The sequence below is a fragment of the Mus musculus genome, chromosome 3, assembly GCF_000001635.26.
Source record: "Mus musculus strain C57BL/6J chromosome 3, GRCm38.p6 C57BL/6J".
NCBI lineage: Eukaryota > Metazoa > Chordata > Mammalia > Rodentia > Muridae > Mus > Mus musculus.
Window position 1 is genome coordinate 125,595,761 of NC_000069.6, and position 18,562 is coordinate 125,614,322.

An 18,562-nucleotide genomic window follows, 5' to 3' on the forward strand; every position below is an offset into this window, starting at 1 on the left:
CAGTTTGTGCCTGTGTCTCTGAACCTGACTGTGTCTGGGACATATGCAGAATTGTTCTCACTGTATGATTGATCATAGACTTTGAATTAACCTACCATGGAGCCCTGACATCACCTACAAAGCTGTGTTTTGTATCATAGGTAGCTGTGCTATCTAGTTTTCTGTCAACTTGAAACAAGCTGTAATCATCAGAGGGTTGGGAGTCTCAACTGAGAAAAGGTCTCCATAAACCTAGCTGTAGGCAAAAATTTAGGGCATTTTTCTTAATCAGAGATTGATAGAGAGGGAATGGCCCATTGTGGGTGGTGACACAGGTAAGCTTGTTGTCTTTGGTTCTATGAAATATCAGGTTGAGCAAGGCATGAGGAAGAATCCAGGAGCAGCTCCCCTCAGTATGAATCAGCTTCTATCTCCAATTTCCTGCCTTGTCTGAGTTCCTGTCCTGATTTCCTTCAATGATGAGCATGATGGTTGCCATAGTTTTTAATGACCTGACTAGGACAGTGGCCTTCTCATTGCAAGCTCTATTTCTCAGTTCCTACTTGTCAAATTAGTGCTTATGCCATCTCTTTGTCTCTTTAAATGATGGTCTTCCTTATTATTTTACTGAAATACTGATATGTGCCTTTTATACAAAAGCAATTTCACTATGGTGAGAGCCAAATGGAAGTAAAACAGTAGGCATAATTTTAGATGTTTTAAAATGTGTAAGTTGGCAGGGGCTGGTGCAGATGCAAGGAAAAGGTATCATATTCCCCCTGGAGTTTGGATTGGGAACTGACTTGTGTCCCCTGGTAGAGCAGAAGTGTTCTAACCTGATGAACCATCTCTCTAGCCTTTACGAATTTAATTTGAAGCATTTGAATTCCTCTACTGAGAGGAGAACATAATTTTAATAACCAATATGACTAGATCTCAAGTGACCAATATTTCCTAGTGAAACACCTTCTGTAGGTATGGTTGATTACTATAAATTGTTTTAAAATGGCCTTATCATAAATTAAGGGATTGCCTGCCATGAGAATACTCAAGTTTGTGTTCTGATACAAACTGATACATTAAAGAAATTGTAATGGCCATGTCAGTGTGTCTTAGTCAATATTCTATTACTGTGTACAGTCACCACTACTACCATGGCAACTCTTATAAAGAAAAACATTTAATTGGGGCTGGCTTGCAGTTAAGAGGTTTAGTCCATAGTCAACATAGTGAGAAGCCTGATGGCATTCAGGCATAGTACTGGAGAGCATGCGGAGAGTTCTACATCTGAATCAGCAGGCAGCAGGAAGGAAGAGTTACACTGGGCCTGGCTTGAGCACCTGGAACTCAAAGGCCATCAGTGGCACACTTTACCCACACAGCCATACCAATTCCAACAAAGCTGCATGTCCTAATCCTTTCAAATCATGCTACTCCCTATGAGATTATGGTGGCTACTTTCATTCAAACCACCACACGGACTCTAGAAGCAAGCTAGTCCTCTTTCTACTTGACTATTCACAGCCATAGTCTAGAGTTCTGCTTCTCTTACAAACTTCCCTGTCTAAAAATAGACTAATATTTTCTGTTTCTTTAAACAGCTTTGTTTAAAGGCTACAGAATCATTTCTGGACTGTACAGCAAATTTAAATTGATTTTTTTTCCTATACTCCTGGTCTTTACTTTTGCAATTTTTGGCATATCTTAAGTCACTCTGATGAGCAACTTTTCTTAACCAGATTATTGACTGCCATCCAGTGTTAAACCCTAGTAACTCTTTGTACTTCACATCATTACATCATAACCATGTTTGCCATCAGAATTATTTTCTTCTTCAAAAAATGTCAGTGAATTGGCTGTTCGCAAAGAAAGTCATTCACATGTAAGGTAGGTGTTATGAGGAATTTTCATAGAGGGTCCCAAGAAAGAACAATCATTTTTAAAAAATCTTTTTAAGACAGGTAAATGAAAAAATAAAATTTGTCCTTCAACAAATATAACCCAAAACAAACATGAACAATGATATTAACAAATACACCCCTCCCCCCAAAAAAACCTAAGCTCCTCAAAAGATCTCTCAGTCTTTAGTAAGCTCCCATTATATTATGGATCCCTGCAGGAGCTTATAGCTCATGAGTTATACTATTTCTCAGTATATGGGCTTGGTTTCTTCTCCTTATCTCTTAATGATAATACCTTCCAGGCATATAGTCTTATAGATTGTCTTTTCTTCTGCTTATATACCTGCTTTGTTTATTGTTTTTGTTTGGTTGGTTGATTGATTATGTATTTATTTTACACTCCAAACACAGCTTCCTCTTCCTCTTTTCCTCACATTTCTTCTCTCTCCACCTCCTCAGAATAATGGAGGCCTTCCATAGATATCAAACACCCTTGATGTACCAAGTTGCAGTAAGGCTAGGTACATCTTCTTTTATTGAGGATAGACAAGACAGTCCAGATAGGAGTTCAAAGGCAGGCAACAGAGTCAGAGACAGGCCTGCTCCTGCTTTAGAAGAAGGCCCAGATGCACAACAGTTATATATGTGCAAAGGGCCTAGGTCCATCTCATGTCTGCTCTCACGTTGGCAGTTCAGTCTCTATGAGCAACTATGGGCCCAAGTTAGTTGATTTTATAGGGTTTCGTGTAGTGACCTTGACCCCTGTGGCTCTGGCTCCTTCAATCCTTCCTACCCCTCCTCCAATGGATTTCCCAAGCTCCACTTAATGGCTATGAGTCTCTGCATAGGTGTTTTATTGGTTTCAAGGTGAAGCCTCTCTGATGAGAGTTATTCTAGGCTCCTGTCTGAATGAATAGCAGGGTATCATTAATAGTGTCAGAGGTGGGCTCCAGCATGGATCTCAAGCTGGACCAGTTATTGGTTGACTCTTCCCTAAACTTCTGATCCATCTTTTACCCCTGCACATCTTTTAGCAGGACAAATCATGAGTTTAAGGTTTTGTGGATGGCTTGATATCCTAATCCCTTCATTTGAAGTCTAAGAAGATGACTGGTTCAGACTACATATCTCCCATTGCTAGGAGTCTTAGCTAGGGTCACCTCAGAGACTCCTGAGAATTTCCATTTTTGTAGGTTTCTAGCTTGTTGCAGAGATGCAGCCACACACACAAATCTAGTTGTCTCTCCCACTGCTCTCTCCCTCCATCCTCCTCCTAACTCATCTCTCTTGTTCCCATCCCCATTTCTTCCCCATCCAGGCCCCTCCTTCCATCCACCTCTGATACCTAATCTATTTAAGGAGAACAGTCTTCTGTTTGCTGGTAGGAGTGCAAACTTGTACAACCACTTTGCTAAACAATTTAGCAGTTTCTCAGAAAATTTGGAATAGGTCTACCTCAAGACCCAGCTATAACATTCCTGTGCATATACCCAAAAGAAGCTCCACCCTCCCACAAGAACACTTGCTCATCTGTTTTCATAGTAACTTTATTTGTAATATCCCCAAACTGGAAACAATCTAGATGACCCTTAACCAAAGAATGAACAAATAAAATGTGGTTGATGTAAACAATGAACTATTACTCAGCCATCAAAAGCAATGACATTATGAAATGTATAGATAAATGGATATTAATAAAAACGTTCGGCTGAGTGACATAACCAGACCCAGAAAGACAAGCATGGTATGTACTTACTGAGAAGTAGATATTATTCATAAAGTACTATTCTACAAATTAAAGACCCCAAGAAGCTAAGTACCAAGGAAGGCTCAAGGGGATTATGCTTGCTTTTTGTTTTTGTTTTAAACAATGAATCATATGGATTTACATAAATCTTTACATTAGTGATAGAAATGTGTCTCTATAGTTGAGAGTCTTGGCTGCTCTTCCAAGGACCCAAGTTTTATTTTTAGCACCCATATGGGCTCTAAACCATCTTCAGGCCTCTTCAGGCACTAGGCATAATCGTGGCACACAGATATACCTGAATTAATACACCTAAACATATAAAAAAATAACAATAGCAATAGTAATTTTCAGGTTTATCTTGTAGCCTTGCTAAACTCCAGCTGAGCTAGCTCTTATCAATAATGAAATTGTTGTTATTGAAATTCTTTCCTCTAATATGCTAGTAGATGTCTGTTCTCAAATAGAATGTTCCTCTTTATCTTTCTACCCGCAAGCTGATCAGGTTTCTGACTTAGTAGCACTTAGTCCTTCCAAATAGCCTTTCTCTCCGGCACAGTATTCAGGCTCTTAGAAAATACATACAATAAGGCTGTGGAGATGATGCGAAGGTTAAAGCACAAACTAAAGGACTTGGCTTTAGATCCACCGAAGCCCATGCTACATGGACATAGTAACACACACACACACACACAAACACACACACACACACACACACACACACACACACACACACATACACACACTCTAAAGGGAAATATTTCAAAATAAAATTATTTCTCATAAGCTCCATCATGCTCATATGGTTCAAGCTCTTCTAGTTTCCCATCAGAGCTGTGTCTATAATATATCTTATTTGTGAACCCTACTTGCCTTTCTTCCATCATTTCTTACCATGATAACCACAAAATTTTTATAACGGTGGGCTCAGGAATGCCATCTATCTGCTCAGAACTTTCTAGTTGTAGCTTCTCATGCTTGGAGTAAATAACACACTAATAGCATTTATGAGCCTAAAAGATCTGCTGCTATTCTGTTCGCGATGCCATATGATTAGTCTCTAGAAAAACAACTCTGCGTGACATCTTTAGATTTTTTCCAATATTTAACTTAAAAATCTCTTTGCAGAAGCCCTGCCTCTTGGAATAAGTTCTTTTCTCACAACAAGTTTATTTGTTTGTTTGTGTGGTTGTTTGTTTGGTTGTTTGGTTGATTGGTTGGTTGGTTGATTGGTTGGTTGGTTGATTGTTTGGTTGTTTGGTTGTTTGGTTGGTTTTTTCGAGACAGGGTTTCTCTGTATAGTCCTGGCTGTCCTGAAGATCACTTTGTAGCCCATGCTGGCCTCGAACTCAGAAATCTGCCTGCCTCTGCCTCCCGAGTGCTAGAATTAAAGGTGTGCGCCACCATTCTCACCTCTCTCACAACAAGTTTAATACTTCAGCTACATCATTTCCTTCTCTGTGATACTCATGCCTGATAATCTAGTACAGTGAGATGTCCTTCATTATTTTCGATTACTCTGCTTTATTTCCCTTCTTATAAGTAATTTACATATTCATTATTTTATAGTTTTAGTCTCATCCTACTAACATATAAGCTCACTGATGGAAGGAATTTTTGTCTATTTTCCTCACTGATATACCCCCAATGCATAGCATGGCTCTGTGTACAACCCATGCATACAGTTAGTATGCACTGAGCAATGTTACATTGAAAAAAGATATATACTTTTTGACTGGTAAATAAAGTAAGAGTACTGTGCATAAAACCTTACTATGTTAAGCTTGCTGAATGGAGTAACCTAAAATGAGAGTGAAGTCTGGCTTAGCTTTTCTCTTAGTTCCCTTTAAGAAACAGAGTAGACTATCAGTGGGAGCACGAATATTAGAGGATGAGTCTCAATTGCCCAAAATAGCTCTACTTTGGATCAGAAAGTTCAAAGCTGTAGAAGCAATGCTATTGCTGTGCTGTTTCTTTTTCCCCAAGAAAAATCCATTTGTAACAAGGAGCCCTCCAGAGATTTGTCACCATTTACCAGGCTTCAATCCAAAAAGTGTCAAGATTGACCCAGCCAATTTCAAGGGTTACACAGCCATTGCTTTTATCACTTATGAAAACACAAGACAATTTTAGTCCTAAAAAAGGCAGAGGAAAATCAATGATTCTAGCTTCATTTTCAAAGATGACAATAAGGTCTCAAGCCCCTTTTACAAGGAAAAATAGATAATGGGACCTATTCCCCTTACCACATATCACTCCCCTGAAGCTGTATAGCTCAGAGAAGAGATCAATGCTTTAAGTCAACAAGGTACTGTTGACTACAAAGTCTCATTATTAAGAATGTGTTCATTTATACATTCACCATTTCATTAATTTCACTTCTGACAAATATGTTTTTAAGAAGCTGTGATTTACTTTTTACAGTAGTTTCTTTTAAAATATTTATTATCTCACAGAAATGCACAGAACACTGTTCCAAGCATTTTGAAAATGAAATAATTCCAATGATATCCTATATTGTTTTATGAATAAGAACAAAGTTTTATAATTATAAAAGCAAGCCATGTGTCCAGTCCTTTCATCATTGTTTGGAAACAAGAATTCATTGTTTCAGTTTTCCCCAGCTTCTATGAGATCCAGGTATGACTGTGTGACCATGAGTTCAATCTTCCAACTCTCATTTTTTGTCTTGTTTTCTCCCAATAGTCCATTGTGGAGTGTCAGGCTTTCAGAAAAAAAAAATATTTACTAATAGATTCCTGCAAAATGAAGCATAAGAGGGTAACATATGCTTACCTGGACCTGTCTGACGTCTCTGTTGCTAACTGTAGATCTTTTTGCCCATTTATTAGGGTGGTTTCTAATTATCCCAGACCAACAGTGAAAAATCACTAAAACCAATATATTTCAGTGTAGGTAGGAGCTTTTCAATCAATTTTTCTTCATTGTGTTACTTACATCCTACAGCTTTAACCCAGATTCCAGAATAAAAGGAAGTATTTACAATAGCTACTTATATCATACTAGGTTTTATAAACCTGAGCCCACAGTCATAATTGTCCATGATTTCATGAAAGGAAAGTTTGCACTATTTCATACAAGATATAAGGCTACATTTAAGAAAGGCTATCATGAGATTTGTTGTTGGGCAGGTGGGATTTTCTTAATTATATGGCTTGAAAAGTCAAAGTAATGAAAAGGTCACATACGATTTGACAGAGAGAGTGTTGTGGGATGAGAGTGGGGGGTGTTGTTGAGTAGGAGGGGAATACTTTCACACTTGTTTTTCGTTTGAGGTTATATTATAATCACAACAGTGTTCTCTTCTCTCTCCTCCCTCCAAACTTTCCCATACATTTTCCCACTGCCCTTCTTGTGAGACAAAGTATCTTTTGTCAATAAGCCTTAGTACATACCTATATTCCAGATATAGAGATAGATAGATAGATAGATAGATAGATAGATAGATAGATAGATAGATAGATAGATAGATAGATAGAACCTATTCAGTCCATATAATGTAATTTGCATGTATGTTTTAAAGGCTGACCTTTGGAACTGGACAATCAGTTGGTGTGCTCTTTCCTGGGATAGACCACTTTTCCAGCCCCTGGTTCTTCTCAGTTGCCTATAGATCATTATGTGGGGCTGAGGACACTGGGGTATTTCTGGTCCATTTGCATTGTCCTTGTTCAGGACATGAGTTAGCAGATAGGTAAAGTGGGAAACGTGTGTGGTCTTTAAGGAGCAGAAAAGGAGATAAATACAGAAAGAAGAGAGAGTAGGATAAAATAACACTATGTATGCTTAAAAAACAAAACGAGTCACATTATTAACTGTGTATTTTTTAAAAATCCTCCCTATTATACACATAATCTCTGTGAACAAATGCACATACATAGCTTTAATGAAGTCTTCCCATCTGGGCTCACAGCACTCCCTCCATGAGACAAAGGCCCCCTAACAAAAACCCACTTCCAAATATGAGAAGCTCTTTTTTGCAGTTGTTTTAACCTGTGATTGAAGTATTCTTAGAGCACAAAATGACTTTTCGGGAGAAAATAAGCTTCCCCAGCTTCATTCTCATTTACCTCTTATGTGTTATCAGAATTTTCCATTTGCTAAACTCAAGTGGATACAAATAATAATAATAATAAAAAAGCCACAGAACTCAAAGAGTTATCCCACACCTTCTGTGAGAGAAACAGTTGCTAGTGGTAAAATATAAACCACTATCATTTCTGATTTTAGACTCTTCTTCACTCTGTGAAACTAACAGGAATTGACATTTTTTTTAAATCTACTAATGTACATCTTCTCTGTACCTCTGTCTGTAGTCACTACCCTTGCTTGAAGATTATGTCCCATCCTTTTGTATTTGCAAAAACCGGTATACTTCCGGAATGATCTGTGTATCTCTTCTGAACTAGTAAACACTTAACTGGGAGCTAATGACTTCATAATGTTTTAGCATTGTAAATATTAGCTTATTTATGTCTGACATTGTTTAATCCTTTAATGGTTTCAACTTAACTTTATGCATAAGGAGACTGAGATGCAGAAAACTCATGTAAGCCCTCAGACTCACACAATTAGCAACAACATGAGCGCAGTGGAACTGGAGCCACCTACCTTGGATTTCCATAACACTCTGTAACACTATTTGGAACAATTTATTGAGGTGGCAGTACTCTTGCAGAACTACAGGCTGTAGTAGTGGTGTAAGAAGGGATATTTCTAGATTTAACAAGTTCGGGATCTATTAGATGACATTGGAAGAATAATGTAGAAATGTCTGCATGGAGGAAAGCCTGTGTGTCCCTAGACTAATCCACCCAAAAATCTAGAATAAGGGGACAATGACATTGAAAACACATAAACTAAGACACTGTTTCTGATATTTGAAAGACTCCATGAACTATGTTTATACCACTAGATATGAATGCATTATTTCAATGTAGCTAATGTTATTTGGAAATAAATTTAAACCTTAGTAGATGTTTAATGTCAAGGATGTCATTTTTTTTCCAGAAACAAAATATCTGCATATTCAAATGATAATGATGTTTTTTTTAAAGTCAACTATTCAGTGAGCTAAATTCAACAAGATCTGTGATACATTTACCTATATTTTTCTGTAGTCCTCTCTAGATATCAAATGGCAATAGAAATTGCAGCTTACTTGCAGCAAAGCCCTGGAATGAAAGAAAACACTTGACACAAATCATGAACTCAAAAGTAATTATTTCAAGTGCACAGGAATTGAATTGTGTGTTTGTTGCTTGATTGTTGGAAATGGAACTGTACTGTGGCTCATTCTGGCCTGCAACTTGATATATAGCTGAGTATAAACTTGGGTGAATGAGACTCCTACCTGTTTCCAAAGTGCTGGGATTATATTTCTATACCACCAAACCTGGTAAATCTAATTGCTTTGATGTATCTCTAGTGTTTATCATTTAAAGGATCAGTAGTCTCCTATACATTTACTCTAGTCTACATGCTGGCAATCAGGTACATAACAGCCAGGCATCATATGCATGCATATATATATGCAATAACTACCCTCCATATTTACACACACATGTAGAATTATAAAATATATATATATATATATGTATATGTATATATATATAACATTTTATAATATAATATTTTGTCATGTAGGTAATTGACATTTACCAATATCAATCATATAACTGAATTATAATATAAATATTAAATAATAAAAACAAATAGTGTACAGTTATTAAATTTTTCTCTTATTTTTCCACAATTCAAACTATTAGACATCATACCTGAACCTGCTGAACCTGTAAAATGTATTAGAAAATGCAAAACTAGCTCTGCCCTTCAGGTTTCCAAGTTTAGAACATCACACTGTTTTTTAAGGAGGACAGCATCAATTAGGTGACTTGAGAGCTTATAAAAACTCTGAAAGGGCAGTAGGGCAGACTGTCCTGAAGTTCTCCGGGACTCAAGGAGCCATAGAGAACTGGTCCTCCAGGAGCTACTATTTCAGAGAAACCACTAGAGCAGAGTCACAAGTCATGGCTTTCTGTTTCCCTGCAAATATGCACCCACACTGCTATACGAGTGCCTTGTTTTCAAGGTCTTCCTTTCCAACAAGAAATTAACCTTTGCTTCCTATCACTCTTCCAAAGCTGTCCTGGGCACTCCTAATTGGCTGAAGCTCATTTGCATTAAAAGTGCTCGCAGCAAAGGAGATTATTTTAAATGGCGATTTGCACTTTGTATAACTTTTCTAAGTAATAACAGAATGAAGAGGTGTTCTTCTTCCCAAATTTACCTTTGAGTCAGTTCCATCCAGTCACAGTAGAGCTGACATGGGAACGCAGAAGCATACACGGAGTGTCGAGAGGCCAGATGTGATTCTAGCTCTCACACTTCGCTGACATGACAAAGCTGCCTGCTCACCCTTACCCTCACTGTCCATAGTTTTGGATCATCTCCAGTCCTCCTAAGATTATAATTAGACTCACATTAGGAATAAACTGAAAAACACTTAATACAATACCTGGTGCCCATCTATTGCTAAGAATACATGGTCACTGAGGATTGTTTTGAGTTCTTTGGTTTTCTGTTGCTGTTACCACTTCTAATTCTATATGCATTTTATTTTTGCTGATTTTTTTGAAAAACAATAATATCGCATATATCAACAATTTACCAAACTGTCTCACTACACCACTACCACTGTGCCACCCCACCCCACCCGTGCAAGAAGTAGGAATCTAACTGAAAAGAAATGCGGTTGGGTTGTGTCAAACTCCTCTTTGTGAAGCATGTCATCCCGAAATGCAGTTAAAATGATGTCACTTTTTAAACCCCACCCTGGCAGTGGCTTATTAAGTAATATTACATGTCTGCGGTGCCTCTTATCTTTTGATCCTGCATGACTTGTCAATAAATCATAATAATGATCTTGAATTTTATTTTCTCAGCTATCATTTGTGTCTATCTCAGGTGGGTTGAGTGTCTCCTACATTTACATGGAGAGGCCTTCCTAAGTCTGTAATTTTTATGATCTTGTGTAAATATGTCATTTGGTTTATGTTTTAGTTGACCAACTCTCTGTGAATTGGATTTTAAGCTGTGGACAGTTAAGAATGAAGCTTTCTGGTTCAAAGCCCCTTGATAACAGGAAAGGACTTACTAGGGAATTTCTTTTCACTTTCTGTTATCATTTTGACTGAAAAAGTATAAACTCATAATTACCTAGTGTGATTTACTATTTTGATTGAGCTCCAGTTGCCCCTGCCATAGCATGACCTTACAGATAGTATTGTATCGAGCCTCCAGAAATCAATAAGTATAATAAAATCATTTTTACTGACCCTTCTTCCCTCCTGCTCACTGAGTCGATTGCTCTTCCCTCCTGATTTTTCATGAAAAGTTTTACAATTCCTTTTACTTCATATCAAAAGCGATACACCATTTTGTAGGATGAATATAGTTGCTTGTTATTTCAATCCCTTATGGAGACTTCATCTTAATCTCTTTGTTTCTGTGACCCTACCCTGCTTATCTAACATGGAAGGCTTTACATTTGGAATTAAGCAGCAGACCAGAGTAGAAAGTAAGGCCAACAAATTTCTTGCTGAAGTATATTAGGGTTTCTGCACTCTTGTTTTGTCATATGCTAGATTATAGGAGACTTACAACACTCTTATAGAAAACAGTTGCAAGAATAGAAACAAGGATAAAAAGTTCCCTTTTCCACATGTCACAAGTGCTGTCCCAGGCAAAAGAGCCACACCAATTCTATTTACCTGACAAAGGGGTGTGAGTACCCTTGTCTTGAGATTTCTTCCACAAGGAAGTCCATCTCCGTTTCACTGGTAATGTCATGGTGGGCTGGATACCTCATTTACTGGATAATCCCTCATCTTCATCATTTCCAGATCCTCACCTTCATCACCACTTACCAGGCACCCGGCCAAATAGTGAAGGACCCTGTGATGGGACCAGGTGACATAAGCACTGCCTCTTTGGAGTTTTTCCAACTTCATTTTGTACAGAAAATTCAACTTAAGAGTTGAGATTTATCTTAGTGGTAGAACATTCTCTTGCCATTAATGAGGAATGGGATTTGATTTCTGTACCCACGAATGTTATGGAGGAGAGGAACAGAGTGGAGAGGAGAGAGGAGAGGGGAGGGGAGAGGAGAAGAGGGAAGAGGCTCTTGCACAAAATGCAATTCTTTGCTGGTACTAAGAAATCTGTTTTCCCTCATGCCTAGGAAAAGGCTCTAGCTTATTTTACAGCATTGACTTCAAAATTCAGTATTTTTATAGAGTCATTTATTATAATAGATGTAAGAAAACAGTCTTGATGAAATAGAACTGATTTTAGCTACAAAATAAGGGTCATCCAATAAAAGGAAACTAATAGTGACATGAACTATTTAGTGCCCATCTTTGCAGCCATTGTGGCATGTGGGTGATGCCCTGAAGATCCACTCACTGCTTGCCTCTCATCCAAGACTGAATTCTTTCCCTGTGCTGTGTTCCTGTAACCGATGATATAAACAGCAATTATCAACGATTTTGTGCTCGGTTTATTGATTCAATCAACTTTCATATCTGACTATATATCCTCATTTATAAGCTCAATTGATGAGATTCAGCCCTACAAGACTTTATAAAGCACATAAGCATTTAAAGGGAAAGTTATAAAAAGAAGTAGAAATTTGAAACCTGCATATCTATTCCATAAACCTAGAAATATAACATCAGCGACTGAAATAGTTTTACATTCTTGCTTTAAATGTTTACCTGTAGTCATTTGGAGTTGACTGTATATTAAAGTACCTCACAGTAAATTGTATGCCTTGTAAATTAAGTTTCTAAAGTTTATGGCAAAGGGTGAGATCTAATTTTTACCTCCCCATTATCTTCCACATACAAAACTCTCCTGGACTTTTAACACTTTCTTACTCTCTGTATCCATTAATGCTCTATACTTTGAACTGACCATGTGCAATCTTGTTTTGTTACCAATTTTCATCTAGTTTTTACCACAGAAATAATTCCTTAATATATGACTTTGATCTTGGCATACCACTAATTCCTTCTTGAAGGGAATAACATTAGCCCTCCAAACTCAGGAGACTCAAATACTATTAGATACAAATAAACAAACAGAAAAGCTCTCATTGCCTTATGAATCATATTTACAATTCTGCTGTGCTACAATACCACATCCCATGCATGTACATGCACACACACACACACACACACACACACACACACACACACACACACACACACACACTGTGTTCTTCCATTTCCCTCTTCTATTTTTCCTTCATCTGCCTCATAAAGGGATCCATTGTAGTTAAATTCCTTCCCAGGTGAGAAATAATGTCCAGCCCTTCTTCTCCTGAGATCCCAAAGATAAGCAAAGCCATGATTCTTCCAGAGTTCATTATAAGGAGCCAGTGAGTTTATTGGGCTTCCTAACACAGGAATGTGAGCATCCCTTTCCTAGCCTTACCAGCAGGGGTAAAAATCATCCCATAACCACATAGCTCATAGGAAGTACTCCAGTCTTCCTTGGCCCATGCACACCCTAACCCTTCCAAAGGAGGTTACATGCAGTTAAGGCAAAGTTGCATGAAACAGGTGACAGGGAAAAACTGGAGACTAGCGTGAGAATTGAATGCCCCGTTTCAAGCTGGGATTCAGGGTTGAAAATCATTAGCAAGCACAACTAGGGTCATCTTTTTCAAGAGTATCTGAATGTCCTAAGGTGATACCTGTTTGGCTCAGAAGACAGTCACTCACAACACTACCATCTTCTCAAACTTAATGTGTGTAAATAGCACAATTTTAGGTACACAAAGCAAGCTCAGAGTATTTACTGCATTCATTATAGTGTAGCATCAGATTTCCATGAAGCTGATGGACTGAAGAAAGATTAAAATCTCCATCTTCCTATTTGTATATCTTCTCCCACTTAATACGGATCTTAATATATATGCCAAGTAGATTTAAAGAATTTTTATTAACTCAGTTGGCTCCACATCATAACAGTGTTCTTCTGACTTCTTTTAGGAACATGGAATTCCGATCAACCTGGGCTACGCAGTGGCCCCACATCACTCAGGGGTCTACCCAGTCCATATTCAGTTGTATGCAGCTTGGAAGAAAGTCTGGGGTATTCAGGTCACCAGCACTGAAGAGTACCCACATCTGAAACCTGCGCGGTACAGGAAGGGCTTCATTCATAATAGCATCATGGTGAGCACACCCTGCTGTGTCTGCCTCCCCTTGATATCTGTGTACATGAAGGGATAAACCGTTTGTCTAAGGATGCAACACAGAGCTTCTTTTTCATGACTATCAGAAGTTTCCACCATACCATGAAGATGCCTGTTTATACAATGCCATATTAATTGACTACAGGCTTGCTTCCTAGGATGTGGAGTAATTTTAGTGAGTGTATAACAATCTGAACACAGTGGGAATGAATTTTGAATAGATTATCTATTGATGTTTCCAATTTGAAATTTAGTCTAGAGCTCCTAGGCTTCTCCTAAGGAGTTCCTTAGAACTATTTGTTTGAATGGCTTCACAAAGAGATAAAGGTAGGTTGTTGCTCCATGGATCAAGAAACAGCCCTCCCATTAGTCCCCTGCCAATGGATAAGAGAAAACTATGATATCTGAAAGCTAAATCCATCTCGTTAGTGTTTTTTGACTTTCAAGCATTCTGAGCATCTTAGGACATTGTTTATTTTCATTTTCTCTTTCTTGCATATTTGAAGGAAAGGCAGCGAATAATTCCTTTCCAATGTATTAGTTAAAAGTTATAAGTCCTATTTAAGTATGATGTATCCATTATGAGAAATGAGAGCAAAACCATATGAATTTTAGCAGGGAATTTAGCATCATTCATTGAAAAAAGAAGTGGCACCACTTTCTTGGTTCTAAAATAGTTGTAAAATCCTCACCCCCAGTTCCAGGGGTCTTCGAACATGTTTCCCTCATTAGTTGTCAAGATTTTACCTTGACAACAAGAGTCTCACAGTATCGTCTTTCTGTTCAATATTTACACTAACCTTGTTCATGACTCACACTGCTACTAGAACTATCTACTCATCAATCTGTCTATTTCTGTATCTAATCTCTGTCTAAAAAGAAAAGACAGGAATATAAAGCTACCTGAACTTGGCATGCAGTAATTTTGTCATAGGGCTTTAATTATATCATTATTAAAATGTGGCACCAGTGGAACAAAGAACATTAATTGTTACAGGAAATCATTGATAACAGCAACAGTACAATTGATGTCTAAAAAATCAGAAGGAATAAAAAGAATTATTCACTTAAATTTAAAAACAGAGAAAGTACTGAGATGTTCTTTTCTTCTGTAATCACCCAACATAGCATGAAAGAAAATGTTCCTTTTAGCCAAGACTACATGCTCTTATTTACCTTGGATTTAGTCATGAAAATTAACTGAAGGATAAATGCCATCATGGCTTTCTTGGATAACTGAGTGCATTACCCCACACACTGTAAATAGTTTATTATTCAAAATAAGATTTTTAGAGCCAATTTGCTGATTTGTTTTGTCTGCTCAACATCCATATTTACAGAAGAATTGAACAAAAATATTCCAGAAACAGTCATTACATTGTTTGACTACTACTGAGATGAATTTAAAGTCTGGCTGTGGTACAGACAAAGGTAGAGATGAGGAGGAGGCTTAGCTCTGAATCCCAGAGCTGGCGTATTATGCAAGCCTGAGAATGGGAAGCAAGGAGAGGAGAAGCTCAATGAGATGAGGAGTGTAACCTTGGGAGATGTCTGGATGAAATGAACTCTAGGACAACTTTTTATTCTTTAACACAGTCAGGCAGTAGCTTAGATTTATACAACTAAGTAAACTGGGCACATGTTCTAAACTAAAACATTGTACTTTTTATTTTGATTCAGTTACTCCCCTGACATGCATGAAGTTAAATCAGTGTCATCTCTTGATTGCAATAAGGCATCAGGAACTCTTTCTGACTGTAAACTTATGAGAGTAGCAACAGTCCCTAGTTAAATCTTACCAGTGTGCTGTCTTTTCACCTCTTTGTCTTCAGGTCCTCCCTCGACAGACCTGTGGGCTGTTCACACATACTATTTTCTACAAGGAGTATCCAGGAGGACCTCAAGAATTGGATAAAAGTATCAAAGGAGGTGAACTCTTCCTCACAATCCTTCTAAATCCAGTACGTGGGCTACTCTTACATTTTATAACAGTGTCAGTATTGTCAAAGAAGTTGTATTTTTAAATATGTATCAGAAGATGGCCTAGTCGGCCATCAGTGGAAAGAGAGGCCCATTGGTTGTGCAAACTTTATATGCCTCAGTACAGGGGAACACCAGGGCCAAGAAGTGGGAGTGGGTGGGTAGGGGTGTGGGTGGGGGAGCATGTGGATAGCATTGGGATAGCATTGGAATTGTAACTGAAATAAATACCTAATTTAAAAAAATCTAAATCATGAGGACTTTTTTCCAAGCAGGGTCTTACTAGGTATCCTAGCTAGACTACTTAAGCTTGGCTTGAACTCACAGAGATTTCCCTGTCTCTGCCTGTAGAGAGCTGGGGTAATATATACTACCACACCCAGCTCATAAATCTATTCTTTATGAGCAAAATATTTTACTGACACTGAATTAAAATCTACATTTTAAATTCTTACTTAGATACAGTTTTATTTCTTGGAAAATTTTCACTAGAGAAGATAATGGTTGTGGATATATATATTATCCTATTTTCTTGTATCACTAATTAATGAATTCTTTATCATAAAAAGATAGTAGCTTTCTAAATGTTTTTTCATGCACAATTAGATGATTATATTCATTTTATTCTTCATTCATTTCTTAACAGGATAAATAGATAACATTACATGATTTTCATATTCTGCATTATCCTTCCATCCTTGGAATAAATCCTGTATGTGCATGGTGAAGAATTATTTTAATAAACCATTGAGGTTGTTTGGCTAGTGTTGCTCATGTATCCCACCCCTGAGCGTTCTTATACCCATATTTATAAAGGACATTAACAAATAATCCTTTGCTTTTGATGTGTTGTTCTTTGTAATTACTATTGGGGTAATGTTGGTTTCATAACAGGTGTTCGGAAGTTTACTTATTCATCAAATTTTTGGACAAATTTGAGAAAAATTAATAGTAACCCAAAATATTTTCTTGGTCTTCATGAAATCAGAAAATTCTGAATACGTTTGTAGAGACTTTTTTTTTAGATAATACTATAATTACATCATTTCACTCTTTCCTTTCCTTCCCCCATCTCCCCTATATTCCCTTATTGTTCTCTTTCAAATTCATGGCCTCTTTTTTCATTAATTGTTATGGTATTCATGTATGTATATAACTGTATATTTTAAGTATAACCAGCCTAGTCTATATAATGTTATATGTATGGACATTTGCAGAGCTGACAATTTGAATTGAATTGACAATATTGAATAACCAGCAGGTGTTTTCTAAAATGAGGAAGACTATTTCTGCCAAGCTCAGCATCTTTCAGCTGCTTATAGCTCTTTGTGTGGAATTAAAGCCTCTTGGTCTTTCCTTTGTCCATTTTGGCCTACTTATTACTATAAACCTTGCTCAGCTCTTGTTTGGACAATAACTTCTGAAATTCCTAGGAGACCTTTCTCACAGCAAACTCTTTGATCATCTGGCTCTTAAGGTCACTCTGGACCTTTTTCAGAAATGTTACCTGAGCATTAGTTGCTAGAGTATTTGTTGATGCTTCTGTTGGACCAAGACACAACTCAATACTTTGATTGGTTGTGGTTTCTGTAGTAGTTCCTGTCTGTTGAAAATAAAAAGTTTCCTTGATGAGGGGTGAAAACTACATTGATATGTGGACATAAGAAAAAAATGATGATATTCTTTTTAGGGATTGTACTGGGTTTAATATAGTAGTGGCTGTAGGTTCTCCTCCAGTATCCATGACATCACTAGCACTGAGTACTTGCCTAGGTTTCCACTATTTATATATTATATGTGTATAAGTGACTTTCCTGGAACTATGTATGTGCACCAAGTGCATCCATGATGGACCTGGAAATCAGACAAGGGCATTGGATTTCCAAGAACTGGAGTTACAGATGGTTACAAAGCAACTTGTGGTGCTGGAACCTGAACCTAGGTCTTCTGAAATAGGAACCAGTAATAATAAACACTGAGCCACCTCTCTAGTCCCTGTTAAGAGACTTTTAATTACTGGCTTAATTTTCCTCTTCATTGATTTGTTCAGACTTTCTCTTTGCGACTCTTGTTAAACTTATATTTTCAAAAAATTCTATTTTGTACAATGATTTGTTGATATGTGATACCTATAGTGACCTCGAAATCTTTTGTATTTTATAGTAGCAATTATATTGTTTCTTCTTTCATCTCTGATTTCATTATCTAAAGCTTACATCTTTCTTCTCTGTTAGCTTCATAAATTTTTTAAAATCCCTACTTTGAGATAATTGATCATAGATTTCTGTTTCTTTTATCATCTCTATTTTATTTACTTCTGCTGTAGTTATTACTTTTTCCTTCTTTATACTGACTTTAGCTTAGTGTTGTCTCCTTTCCCAGGTCTTTGAGGTAAGAAGCCTCAAAGTTTATTTGAAAACTTTCTTTTTTATCTTCATATTATTATTCAACATTATCAACTTCCCTTTCAGAAGTTTTTTAAAATCCCCCTTAAGAGTAGTTGGTAGACTTGAGGTATACTAAAAAGACAATAGACTCCATCCCCAAAGCAGTATGATTATGATGCTTGCCAAGAAGACACAACTTTATCAAGCGTTCGTGGATATATGTAATGTATTTACAATATAATAATTATCAGAATGTTTTTTCACATTCTTAAAATGTGTCAAA

General features: G+C 37.2%; 1 protein-coding gene across 4 annotated transcripts in view; it reads left to right on the forward strand.

Moving 5' to 3' along the window:
* Positions 1-18,562, forward strand: part of Ndst4 (N-deacetylase/N-sulfotransferase (heparin glucosaminyl) 4) — a 324,323-nt gene that overhangs the window by 191,732 nt on the left and 114,029 nt on the right. For 3 of the 4 annotated variants that reach the window (XM_006501859.2, XM_006501860.1, NM_022565.2), the window contains 2 exons: positions 13,707-13,892; positions 15,745-15,873. In XM_006501859.2, the coding sequence (XP_006501922.1) occupies positions 13,707-13,892; positions 15,745-15,873 (315 nt within the window). Of the gene's footprint in view, positions 1-13,706; positions 13,893-15,744; positions 15,874-16,538; positions 16,649-18,562 lie in introns of those variants that run through there. The other variant, XM_011240189.2, reaches the window with a different exon arrangement.